This window comes from Carassius carassius, chromosome 46 (assembly GCF_963082965.1).
Source record: "Carassius carassius chromosome 46, fCarCar2.1, whole genome shotgun sequence".
Classification (NCBI taxonomy): domain Eukaryota; kingdom Metazoa; phylum Chordata; class Actinopteri; order Cypriniformes; family Cyprinidae; genus Carassius; species Carassius carassius.
The window spans coordinates 8,545,901-8,559,174 of NC_081800.1; the positions used below are offsets into that span (position 1 = coordinate 8,545,901).

General features: G+C 37.4%; 1 protein-coding gene across 3 annotated transcripts in view; it reads right to left on the bottom strand.

Annotated features, from left to right (window-relative positions):
- Positions 1-4,262: 4,262 nt before the first annotated feature.
- Positions 4,263-13,274, bottom strand: part of LOC132128944 (contactin-4-like) — a 76,716-nt gene continuing 67,704 nt past the window's right edge. For all 3 annotated transcript variants that reach the window (XM_059540356.1, XM_059540357.1, XM_059540355.1), the window contains exons 13-23: positions 12,481-12,656; positions 12,235-12,352; positions 11,969-12,127; positions 10,785-10,934; positions 10,044-10,114; positions 9,437-9,671; positions 7,108-7,223; positions 6,544-6,730; positions 5,944-6,056; positions 5,581-5,749; positions 4,263-5,319 (exon numbers count right to left, since the gene is read on the bottom strand). In XM_059540356.1, the coding sequence (XP_059396339.1) occupies positions 5,228-5,319; positions 5,581-5,749; positions 5,944-6,056; positions 6,544-6,730; positions 7,108-7,223; positions 9,437-9,671; positions 10,044-10,114; positions 10,785-10,934; positions 11,969-12,127; positions 12,235-12,352; positions 12,481-12,656 (1,586 nt within the window). In that variant the 3' untranslated portion in view covers positions 4,263-5,227. The remainder of the gene's footprint in view (positions 5,320-5,580; positions 5,750-5,943; positions 6,057-6,543; positions 6,731-7,107; positions 7,224-9,436; positions 9,672-10,043; positions 10,115-10,784; positions 10,935-11,968; positions 12,128-12,234; positions 12,353-12,480; positions 12,657-13,274) is intronic.

Genomic DNA, 13,274 nt, shown 5'->3' on the forward strand with positions numbered 1-13,274 from the left:
GGGGGGAGGGGTGTCAATTAATGACTGTCTTGTGCTTTGAAAAATAAAAAAAAAATACAGAATTCATATTTTCTCATTTTATTTGTCCTATCTTATAATTTTTGTGGATATAATGAGTAAGTTTAGAATGAATTATTTTTAATTACTATATTGAAAAAGAAGCTCATTTTGGCGGACTTCAAAGTATCGCGGTAAGTTCCGTGAGTGGACTCTCTTCTCGTTCTGTTCCCGCTTTAGTCTACATGCTAAATAAACAAAATGGACATTCGTCGTTTTTTAATAAACCCACTAGTAAAAGTGTGGAGTTCAACCATCAATTCCACTGCTGATACTGACACAGCAACCGAGGCCGCATCTGAGAACAAAAAAGCCGGCCTGGGATCCAGCAGGTAGGGACCAGGTCAAGTCTATATTTTTGGACAGTAGGCCTAATGTTGATCCAGGAACATGTCTTTGCAAAATCACGGTGACCGTGAGAATGGCCATCACACTAGTCTCACTAAAACATGTTTAGCCTGAGTGTTATGGCTATAGCCCACTTTTGGGCAAGTCAAAGTTATTTTCAGTTTTAACTGAGAGCATGCCATAAATGACGTCTCTAAAAGTTCCAATTAACTTGGAATATTCATTTGAAGGCTAATAGACTCAAAACCTTCTCAGTCAGTTTAGGCAACAATAAAATATAATATAAAAGACGATGTGTTGGTAATATCAAAGTTGTGATGAAAGGGTCGTAGCAGCAGATCTTGTCTTTAATATTGTGATGTACGTAAGTGAAACAGATTATATAAGTAAACAAAAAAGTTTAAGCAGACTATATATATACAGTATATATATATATATATATATATATATATATATATATACTGTACTCCTATAGTACAGACCAAAAGTTTGGACACACCTTCTCATTCAAACAGTTTGCTTTATTTTCATGACTATGAAAATTGTAGAGTCACACTGAAGGCATCAAGGGCTATTTGACCAAGAAGGAGAGTGATGGGGTGCTGCGCCAGATGACCTGGCCTCCAGAGTCACCGGACCTGAACCCAATGGAGATGGTTTAGGGGTGAGCTGCACCGCAGACTGAAGGCAAAAGGGCCAACAAGTGCTAAGCATCTCTCGGGGAACTCCTTCAAGACTGTTGGAAGACCATTTCAGGTGACTACCTCTTGAAGCTCATCAAGAGAATGCCAAGAGTGTGCAAAGCAGTAATCAAAGCAAAAGGTGGCTACTTTGAAGAACCTAGACTATGACATATTTTCAGTTGTTTCACACTTTTTTGTTATGTATATAATTCCACATGTGTTAATTCATAGTTTTGATGCCTTCAGTGTGAATCTACATTTTTCCTAGTCATGAAAATAAAGAAAACTCTTTGAATGAGAAGGTGTGTCCAAACTTTTGGTCTGTACTGTATATATATATATATATATATATACACAGTACAGACCAAAAGTTTGGAAACATTACTATTTTAAATGTTTTTATAAGAAGTTTCTTCTGCTCATCAAGCCTGCATTTATTTGATCAAAAATACAGAAAACAAAATGTAATATTGTGATATATTACAATCTAAAATAATTATTTTTAAATTTATTATACTTTAAATTATCATTTATTTCTGTGATGCAAAGCTGAGTTTTTAGGATCATTATCACATGATCCTTTAGAAATTATTCTAATATGATGGTTCATTATCAAAGTTGGAAACCGTTCTGCTGCTTAATATTTTTTCAGAACATGTGATACTTTTTTAGGATACTTTGATGAAAAAAAAAAAAAAAAAAAAAAAGCTACGTTTTTAAAATATAAATATTTTGTAATAACAATATACACTACTGGTCATTAATTTGGGGTCAGTAATTTTTTTTTTCTTTCTTCTGTTTTTTCTGTATTTTTGATCAAATAAATGCAGGCTTGATGTGTCAGGAGAACCGAGCTGGATTCAGTTTCGGGTTACACTGAGCTTTATTGAAAGCAGATAAGACAAGGCAGATGAGTATCGTTCCACAGTTTAGCTCGTTCGACAGCCGAATACCAGAGACATGAGCGCTGGAATCTTCTTGGAGTACTGCATTCGTGAGAACAAGAGGCAGAGCAAAACAGCAAAAGACACTGGAGCCTGAAGACAAGGTGAGTACACAGACCAGCTCGAGCTATTGGTAAGAGTTACAACAGTCATGGACAGAGAAACACAGGGAATTATAAAGGGAAGAAATTAGAAGAACATTGAGAACAGGTGGTGAACAATTAAGGTTAACAACGGAGAAACAAGGAAGGCGGGGAAAACTCAAATCAAACAGGCAGACGCAGTCAGCTGTCAAACCATCCAAACACACATTCACAACCCCAAAAGGCAGGTGATTAGCCCAGATTCCTGACAGTACCCCCCCCCCCCCCCTCCCCCTCCCCCTCCCCCTCCCAGGAGCGTCACCTGACGCTCCAGGAAGAGGCCTACCTCTGTGAGTTTGACAAGACAAACATAAACAATCTTTAAGGACAGGAAAAAAAAAAAAGTTAGCCCCTTCAGATGGCTGACAATTAGCAGGAGCATCCTCCGAGGGACTCGTCAGAAGCAGCAGACAGCTGGTCTGGTATGATCTTGTGGTCGCAACCTCTAGCAGGAATGACCTTCGCGGGCTTTACAAGGCAAACAGGAACACATCTCCACAGCCATGACCCAACTGGCAAAGACGACCTCAGGACATAACCGGACCAACAGGAACATTTTACATGACCATAGCTTGACAGGCAGGAACACCGTCTAAGGCCTTGACCCAACTGGCAGGAATGGCCTCTGTAGGTCTGACAGGACAGGCAGGAACACTTTACATGGCCCTGATGTGACCGGTAGGAACAACACTTGAGGACTTGACAAGACAGGAACAAACTCTATGGCCAAACAGACAAAGTAGGTAGGGGCAACCTCTGAAGGTGTGGTCTCTGGACAATTGACAACATCTGTGGACATGACACGAGTGATCTCTGGACACTTGACAACGTCTGTGGACATGACACGAGTGATCTCTGGACACTTGACAACATCTGTGGACATGACAGGAGAGATCTCTGGACACTTGACAACATCTTCTGGACACTTGACAACATCTGTGGACATGACAGGAGTGACCTCTGGACACTTGACAACATCAGTGTGGCTCGTCACCTCTCGCTGAAGGCTATCCAATCGTGTGAGGAGTTCGAAGACTCGGGCCTTAAGAGCGTCCCCATCCTGCGCAATGGTGTTGAGCTGGATGGCATGCTGACCCAACCAAACTCCCTGCTGTATGAGAGCCGAGCGAAGTGGATCAGATCCCGCTGAATCCATAATTGGCCAGACTGTTCTGTCCGGAGAAACGAGCTGGATTCAGTTGCGGGTTACACTGAGCTTTATTGAAAGCAGATGAGACAAGGCAGATGAGTATCGTTCTACAGTTTAGCTGGTTTGACAGCCAAATAACAGAGACATGAGCGCTGGAATCTTCTTGGAGTACTGCATTTGTGAGAACAAGAGGCAGAGCAATACAGCAAAAGACACTGGAGCCTGAAGACAACACAAGGGGAGTACACAGACCAGCTCGAGCTATTGGTAAGAGTTACAACAGTCTGGCCATGGACAGAGAAACACAGGGAATTATAAAGGGAAGAAATTAGAAGAACATTGAGAACAGGTGGCGAACAATTAAGGTTAACAACGGAGAAACAAGGAGGGCGGGCAAAACTCAAATCAAACAGGTAGACGCAGTGAGCTGTCAAACCATCAAAACACACATTCACAACCCCAAAAGGCAGGTGATTAGCCCCGAACCCTGACATGATGAGCAAAAGAAACTTCTTTCAAAAACATTAAAAATAGTAATGTTTCCAAACTTTTGGTCTGTACTGTATACATATGTGTGTGTATATATGTATATATATATATATATATATATATATATATATATACATACATACATACATACGGTCATGCACAGATTAATTATTTAAGATCATAACATAAAATATATAAGATTTTCATTTCATGCTGACTCTATCACTTTCTAATGTGTTTGAGCCAGATGCTACTGGTTTTTGAAGTTAATTAGCCAGAGCTAGGTTTAAATTTGTCAATATTTGAATAATTTAATTAAGCATGTTAAACTCGTCAGGAGGCCCTCTGACCTTCTCACCTTTTCCACAATTCGTGAATTTGCATCCCTGAAGGTATACATTTTGCATTCTATGACAGTATAAATGATTATGACTAACTCACAGATATCTTAAAGAACATTACTTGTGTTCCTTCATTTATTAAAAGCAGACAGTCCATTCAAATACTGTATTTAAAGCCACTACTGAGCCAATTCATGCTAAACAGCTTGAAAATGGAACATAGGCATTGTGTTCTAGGTATTTCAATGATCACAGCTATAACCTATAGAAATCACCTTAACGGAAAACAAAAAGCTGGTCTTTTACAATCAAAATATCTGTTGTACTCATCAAATAACGGAATTGTAAATGAACATACTAAGCCAGAAAAGATAGCAAGACAACTATTTAAGGCTGTTCTGGTCCTGAGGATATTTAACATACTGTTTCTCATTAAAGAGTCACACACATTAGCAAAACAAAGATCTCAGTGCATGACTGAAGGAACAACCAGCTCGAGCTCTTTCACTGTATAAGTAAGGCCAGCAGCATTAGCTTTGTCTTTCAAACAGACGGATGGGCATGTCAACACCGGGGGACTGTAAACTGTTTAATTTGAGGACAGCTGATTAAATGGGTTGATGGTCTTATAATGAATGTGTCTGTTTGGTATGGCAGTAGAGATTATCTTCAAAGAAGTATTCCCACCTTCCTATGGAAAAGGCATATGTGTGTTTCTCCACTGCCAACCGTCCAATGGATGAATCTGGATTCATCTTATTCAAACAGATGTCCTTGTATGTGAACAGTATGACATTTTATGCCCTTGAATATCCCATTCCTGGTTGGAAACCACGTGGGTAACATCTGTCGACACATTTATCCCCCCAAAAATGCGATAGAACCTACTCCACTGTCTCGACAGCTTTGGTGTCAGTGATCAAAACCAGATTAGCAAACTTCCTCCTTTAAAAAGCGAGAGGAAAACTTTCCTTCTGAAGAGTCTCATTTGTAAAACATACTGGAAAAAGACAAGTGGTTCCACTTGTAGATGTTTGTACTGTTCTCTCCGCTGTAGAGTTCAGTTCATCTGTCATAAGAAAGTCCTGACTGTACAGTAGAGTGATAGTGTTACGAGCACTGATAGTGCTTTCCTCTCTGGGGCAAATCCAACCACATGTGCAACTGCAAAATATAAATAGGAAAATTTTAAAAATATCACATTTCAGATAGCCAACAAACAACTAAAAACTGTAACAACAAAAAAGATTTTTACAGTTGCGATAGGTATTCTGGTTCTCCTTCAATAAAAGATTTTCACTCATGTTATTTATATAATTACCAAAAATGACATTATTGATGTGATAGCCTAAGAAAACAACAACCACGTGTTCAGCATACTGAAGGGTAACAGTTATAAATTCCATAAGGGCTATAAGTTCAGACCTGCTATCCTGGGGATGGTGATCTGTTTGCTGCTGCTCCCCTCTCCACCTTCACTGACTGGTTTAATCTGGATGATGTAATCTTCATCAACAGGCAGAGAGAGCTCAAGAGATGTGCTGTTAGTCTCCACCACACTGGGCCGACTCTGTCTGCTTTGCTTGTACATTACCTTGAAAACAAGACAGCTGGTTTAAATCTCAATTTATATGAAACAGACCATTAGCCGTTCAATTCATGGTGTGCATTTTTCAATTTACAGAACTGTAATCTGTCAACCAGAATCAGAATCAAACATTTAACAATGTTGCGGTATAAACATCAGATATGTTTATACCAGAGGCAGTGATGGTTGTATGTTCATACCTTATAGCCCATAACTTCGGACTCATTTTCCAGAGCCTTGACATGATCCCACTTGAGGATGAGTTTAGAGTCTGTAGCATTCCATATGACTTTCACTGGAGACTGACTCGGTGCTGATAAAATACATTTAAAGAGCTAAACGTCACATTTCAGACCTACATATTCAGTTTACAACTACTTTGCTGTTAAGAGCTGAGGCTACATTTATAAAATGTTGCATAGATACCATCCTACGTTTGACATATGATAACTTCTCGAATGTGCGTATGTGGTAATTGCAAAAGACAATGCAAAATAAATTAATTTGAATCTAGCAGTTTGACTGGATTAAACAACTTGATAATCACTTTATAAACTTGGTAATCATATTGATTACTTAAAAAAAAAATTATATGCTTTTTGAATGTTTTTGGTGAATATGAATTCATGTTGTGTGAACCAACCCCTCAACTTTCCTTAATAAGACTATAAACTGTCAAAAACAAATGCAAAATCTTTTGCAGATACTCTAACTTTTAAACTAATGATAAAATGGAAACAATAACACGGTTATGGTTATATACAATAACACACAAAGGCCAGGGGCCATGTCACACTTACGGGGCCTTTTAGTGGTGACATTCACAACAACACTATCAGGTCCAACCCCAGCACTGTTGTAGGCTTTGAGTTTGATGTAGTATGTACTGCTGGGGTCCAGTCCACGAATGACAGCAGATGTCCGGTTTCCCACTGTCCTCATCACACTGGCTGTGTCCGGTCTGTCCTTTGTACTCCAGTACCTCAGCTAAAATTCACAGTCAACTAGCTGTCATAATCAGCATCACAAAGTGTCGTTCATTGATTAAACTTTATTGGAGCTGTGGTGCAGTAGTCAGCACACTGAGCTCAGGTGCTCATGTGTGAGTCATTGTGTGAATATACAGTATTTAAGTCAGTCTTGCCTACTGATATTCTGTTTCTAATAAAGCAAAAATCCCCCTACCGCAAACAAAACATCTGACATTACCCCCCAACATATAAATTTTTATAGCATTGTTTATTGGTAGTTACTGCGTTAAGAATACTGGATGTGAGAATTGTTATAACAACACATTACTTACACAGCCATGTAGAACAAACCCAGTATGATTCATTAGCTAGCTTTAGTTGTGTTGTCCTCACCTCATAGCCCATTATGCGTGTCCTACTGGTGCTCCATGGTAAAGGCTTCCAGCTGACCTCCACTTCTGAGGCTGACAGGCTCTTGGCACGGACGCGACTGGGGGCACGACTGGGCTCTATGGTCAGAATCATTACTGTAATGTTTCGGCATCTTTAAGCTCATTATTATAGCACTGATGCACTAGCAAATGTTTAGCACATTCTATTTACCCTAACCAAACAAAGCAACTCTGTAGCAACATAACATTCTGAGCATTTCAGATACCTGTATATATACCTAAAGGTAATTTCTGCTCCACTTGTGTGGGGCTCCGTTTGTAAAGTGGCTCATGCTGAAAATAACAGCAACATTTTGTCACATTTAGCTTCAAACAATGTTTAAAAACTGGTATGAATTTTTGACGGTCACTTTTTAGCACATTTACAACAATATTTGTCAACTTAGAGATATTTTAAATAGTTAAATATAAATATTAAATGTTACACATAAACGTTAAATGTTAAATCTAAATGCTAAATCTAAATGTTAAATCTAAATGTTAAATCTAAATGTTAAATCTAAATGTTAAATCTAAATCTAAATGGTAAATCTAAATATAAATGTAAAATCTAAATGTTAAATCTAAATTTAAATCTAAATTTAAATCTAAATGTTAAATCTGAATTTAAATCTAAATGTTAAATCTAAATGTTAAATCTAAATCTAAATGTTAAATATAAATCTAAATGTTAAATCTAAATGTTAAATCTAAATCTAAATCTAAATCTAAATTTAAAATCTAAATCTAAATGTTGAATCTAAATGTTTCGGTAGAAACTAAATATTTAGCTAATATGCAAATTCAAAATGCCAATAACCGGAAGTGCCAAGATAAAAGCTCGATGAGGTCAGTGTGTGTTTATAGCATCGTGTCAAATAAGTAACAAATAAAAACCATCTGATCTGAGGAAATTGACTCTTGGACATGGATTATCGTGATAATGACTACCTAAAATAATAAACACGTTTGGAGAAACTGTATTTGAAGAGTAGGCTAGTGTCACATATATGAAAATGTTTGCATGCTTAAATGCTAGCAAGAGCCTATTCTCTCAGCTAACCCTGATTCGTTGGACATTTTGAATGACAGTAGCGTCAATAGTTACCGTACCTGGTCAGGGGTGGGCGGGGAAATAGGCTCTTCATGGCGTTTAAGCATGTGAACATGACAGAGAGTGATGACATGATGAGTGATACAGTCTATGGTGAGGACATAACATTCAGTCAAAGTGAGACCCTTCGCGGCTGGCTATTATGGCTACAGGTCATCATAAGTCCCCCACTTTTCATAAAGGTGACACTAGCCTACTCTTCAAATACATTTTCTCCAAACTTGCTTATTATTTTAGGTAGTCATTATCACGATAATCCATGTCCAAGAGTCAATTTCCTCGGATGAGATGGTTTTTATTTGTTACTTATTTGACACGATGTACACACACTGACCTCATCGAGCTTTTATTTTGGCATTTGCGACATTTTGAATTTGCATATTAGCTAAATATTTAGTTTCACCCGAAACATTTAGATTCAACATTTATATTTATATTTAACATTTATATTTATATTTAACATTTAGATTTATATTTAACATTTAGATTTAAATTTATATTTAACATTTAGATTTATATTTATATTTAGCATTTATATTTATATTTAACATTTAGATTTAGATTTAACATTTAGATTTTACATTTATATTTAGATTTAACATTTAGATTTAACATTTAGATTTAGATTTAACATTTAGATTTAGCATTTAGATTTAACATTTAACATTTAGGTGTAACATTTAATATTCATATTTAACTATTTAAAATATCTCTAAGTTGACAAATATTGTTGTAAATGTGCTAAAAAGTGACCGTCAAAATTTCATACCAGTTTTTTAAACATTGTTTGAAGCTAAATGTGACAAAATGTTGCTGTTATTTTCAGCATGAGCCGCTTTACAAACGGCGCCCCATATACTTGCACTATCTTCAATTGTACAAACAAACAAATGTCACTGATTGAGCCAGTAGACCTTAGGGTAGTGGTAGCACCAAACATTTCATTTTTGAAAGGGATAAAGACAAGGCTGTGAGGGACAGAAGTACAGTGTGTTCAGTAGAGTCTACTGTAATGATTGGTTCATCTTTTCTGAGCTGGCAGATATGCCAAAAACGCAACGAAATGCAAAAAAGTTTAATCTGGTGTCCCCTTTAAACATTTTGAGGAACTGGACTTGTGAATGGCTTATTTATAGATGTCTCTGCATATTAAATTAAGATTGTTAAATTGGTTTACCCTCTTCTGCTGAGTATATAGTGGTCGCAGATCCAAAAGGACCTTCCCCTTTGTTGTTGTAAACTCCCACTTTCACATGAAATGGAGAGAATGGAGGGATGCTCTCGTTTTTGAAGATGTATCGGGATGCATCAGGAGACGTCACGGCCGCCTGCATCCAGCTTTGACCACCAAGAGGGCGAAAAGCAACCACATAGCCGAACCCTGGACCGCACTGTAGCTCTTCTGGGACTGGCTGGAAAGCACCACAAGTATCCACAGACACAAGATGAAAAAGGGTGAGAGAATGAGCAAGGGAAAGACTGATTTATCTTTATACCACAGCAGTGTTATACAAGAGGTTTTGTCTCAGTAGGCAATGGAAAATCCCTTTAACGGTCCTTGAACATATTTTTTGCTTTTCACATTTTGAAACATAATTGCTAAAATCCTTAAACATTTTGTCTGCTTCACTGAAGAGTATCTGCCTATTTTATGCTGTTTACATCACAGACCAGACAATTTGACAGCATGATGGGCCTGTTTTTGAAACAGGCCAGTGGTCAGCCCACCACTGACAGCTACATTTTGTGCACTTAAATGTGCAAGTGAGAGCCTGCTTTGTTACCTCCCAAGTGATGACAAGCTCCGAGCGACTGCCACCTCCTCCACTGACTCTGGCTGGGGTCGTCCTTGGCACTGCAGTATTAAAAGAAAAATACTTTCACAAGAAGAGAAACCCCAGAAGTGCAGACGGGGCATTTTTCACCTCCATTTGTTGAGCATGATACCACAGAGACAGCTTCCTGGTTCTGAGCGTAAGGGTTTAATAAGCAGTATGGTTGGAAGAGAACTCTAATCAAATCTTGTAGAAGTGCCTTGTTTTATTTTAACAATTCTGTTAACTTTCCCAAAACTTATGAAGTCTCCAGTATACTCACAGCAAAGTTTTTTTTTTTTTGGAAATATCTTTGCAGAGGTATACTGTTATCAAATATAATTTCAGTGAATATGTTAATATGTTCTGCAAACTTTCCTCTCAATAACAAAATATACTCACAACAAAAATGAGTGGTGAAAAAGCAGTTATCTGATCATTGCTATGTGGATGTTTGCATGAGCTTTGCAATTCAGCACTCCAGTCACGTCACATTTATTTATAACACTTAATAAAATAGATTGCTTTAAAGCAAGCAGCTTTACAATATTAAACATGAAACACTAACCAATTTTAAATTCTTCTATAAAGCAGCTTTCCAGTTGAATGTTTTTACTTGCGTCTGACCTTGAGGTGTTGTATTTAATGTGTAATTAGTGCTTAGGATTTGCCTTTTTTGGTTGGAAATCAAACATATAACTATATACATACATGTGTCCTTGGTCCTGATTTTTTGTGAGGGTTTGCTGGGTTCCCCGGTGCCTACAGAGTTAGTGGCCAGCACTCTGAACTCATATTCAACCCATGGACTCAACTCAACCACACGGGCTGTCAACTGCTGCCCTCCCAGAGACGCTGGCACTGAGACAAGAAGAGATATTTCAATATATTCAAAATATCTATTTCCAGAAACAAAATAATCACTTGGAAAATGAGCTAGAGACTGGAGAGACAGGGTCTGGTCTGGTCCAGTATGCAGCTTTTTCGGAACCACACATGGACAGTCAGGATGTGACCAAGTGATTGGCATTAAAAGCAACAACCTGCTTGTACCCTTGTGAAAAAGAATTAATGCAAACTTTTAGTGAACTTCTAATCTTAAATGCATATTTAACTGTACTTGAAGATAATATAATATTAATGAAATAAAAGACCAATTCAGTGTACGTAAAGAGAGTATATTTTCTTGCACTTTGTAATAAATATCAAATGAAAAGTTTTGAAGTTAATTTAAATCATTGTTTAATCTTTTTTTGTGTGTGTGCTTAAAAAGGAACAAATATTTTGATGTGTTGACTAACATACTTAAACGTACAAAGTACTTGATTATAATTTTACATTAATTTGTTTTACATTCATAATTTACAACGTCATCATTATTTTAATAATTAAAAGACAACACAATTATGAGATGACATATAAAGTACTGGAGTCTTAAATGGGTCAAAAAGTTAATTTGACTAATTGCATGTAATATAAACCTTATATAAATATAAACTAAATTTAGCATCAGTTCAAGTAATACATTTTCATTTCATTGCAATTAACAAGCAGCTATCTATTAGAAAACATTACACCTGGGAAAATATGAAAACAACGATTCTTAAATTATACAGTGTGGAAATAATGCATGGACATGCAATGCTTATCTCCTTAAGATTGTACAGAAATTTCCCAATAAATGAGCAGAAAATGTGTGTATACACTGTGGCCAGAAAACAAAGCTGACTACTAAACACTGAGTATTTCTGAAACTTTTGATTGGACCAGCTTGCAAACTTCAACAACTGTTGCAGTGAACTGATAGTTGGTGTTCAGTTTCATTGACATGAGAGGTCTGAACATAGGATAAAGATGTGTTTATGAAATACTGGTATCATAAAAGCAATGCACACCTGTTTTGGCTGCCTGCCAACCGAGAGAGAAAGGGCTTCGGATCTGAATGTTGTAAGCAAAGACGGGACTGTGGTTATCAGGGCCTGGACTCCAGGACACAAAGGACGTTGTCTCTGTCACTTCATCAACTTTGATGTCTAGTGGTGGGTCAGGGGGACCTGTGAGGAAATAATGATAAAACTTTATCTAGATATATATGTTTTAACATATTTTTAGTCTTGGTAGGTTTCAACCTAGCGGGGTTTTGTGTTTGGAAAAACATTACCTCGTACCACAACATCTGTCGCTATAGACGCACTGTCCACTTTAGTCTGGACGGCACATGTGTATCTTCCTGCATGCCTTAGCTGAATGTTACGAATCATAATGTCACCAGCAGATGTCTGAGAGCAAAAACCCCAATGATATTTACAGATTCATGTACAGATTCTGTTAGATTTCGATTTTCTGGTGTCTTTTCAAATCAACAAACATGAATATCAGAAAGCAGTGCTAAAAGAACGACACGTACCCCACCAACTTTTTCAAAATATCCCCCATGGCTTCCAAAATTGATCAGCTGCTCGTTGAAAAACCAGGTGAATCTCACGTCCAGGGTAGGGTCACGAGATACCTGGCATGGAATAACAACGCTCTCTCCCACTGTAACATCCAGCTGGGTGGCTTTAGAAGTAATGATTGTTGGCTCTGAAATAAGAATGAGGTGGTCAGTAGCAAATACATTTATAACTGTACATTACTAGTCATCAGTAGCTTGGTGCATAAAACAGCACTTGGATATACGTGTGCACATTATGACCAGGATCTACTAGTAGCTTAAGATGAGACATGTTGACCTTTAGTTAGCCTGATACATTTTTGATTTATATTAATTCAAAACCAGAATGTCATTTTTCCAACTGTATTTCTGAGATTAAGATATGGATGTCTAATCATTTTATGTTTACATAGTTGTGAAGTCATGCTCCTCGGCTCTCCCCATCAATTGTGTAATACTGGCTCTAACTTTGTCATTTGATGGTGCTGTGTTGGAGTCATCTTTAATGCCAACCTGTCATTCAAGCCTTTTTTACAGAACACTGTCAAGACCTCCTTCTTTAATCTTTTACTGAAAGGCTGATTTACTCTTTTGTTTTCTTGTGTACTGTAATGCTCTCCTTGTTGGAGTTTGTGAATCCTCCTAACAAACCACAATATGTGCAAAATTTGGCATCTAGAATTCTATATGGGGGCAGGGTTGGTATATAACCCCTATTTTGGAGTCTTTTGCTCCCTGTCAGGTACAGGTATAGATTTCAAAAATCC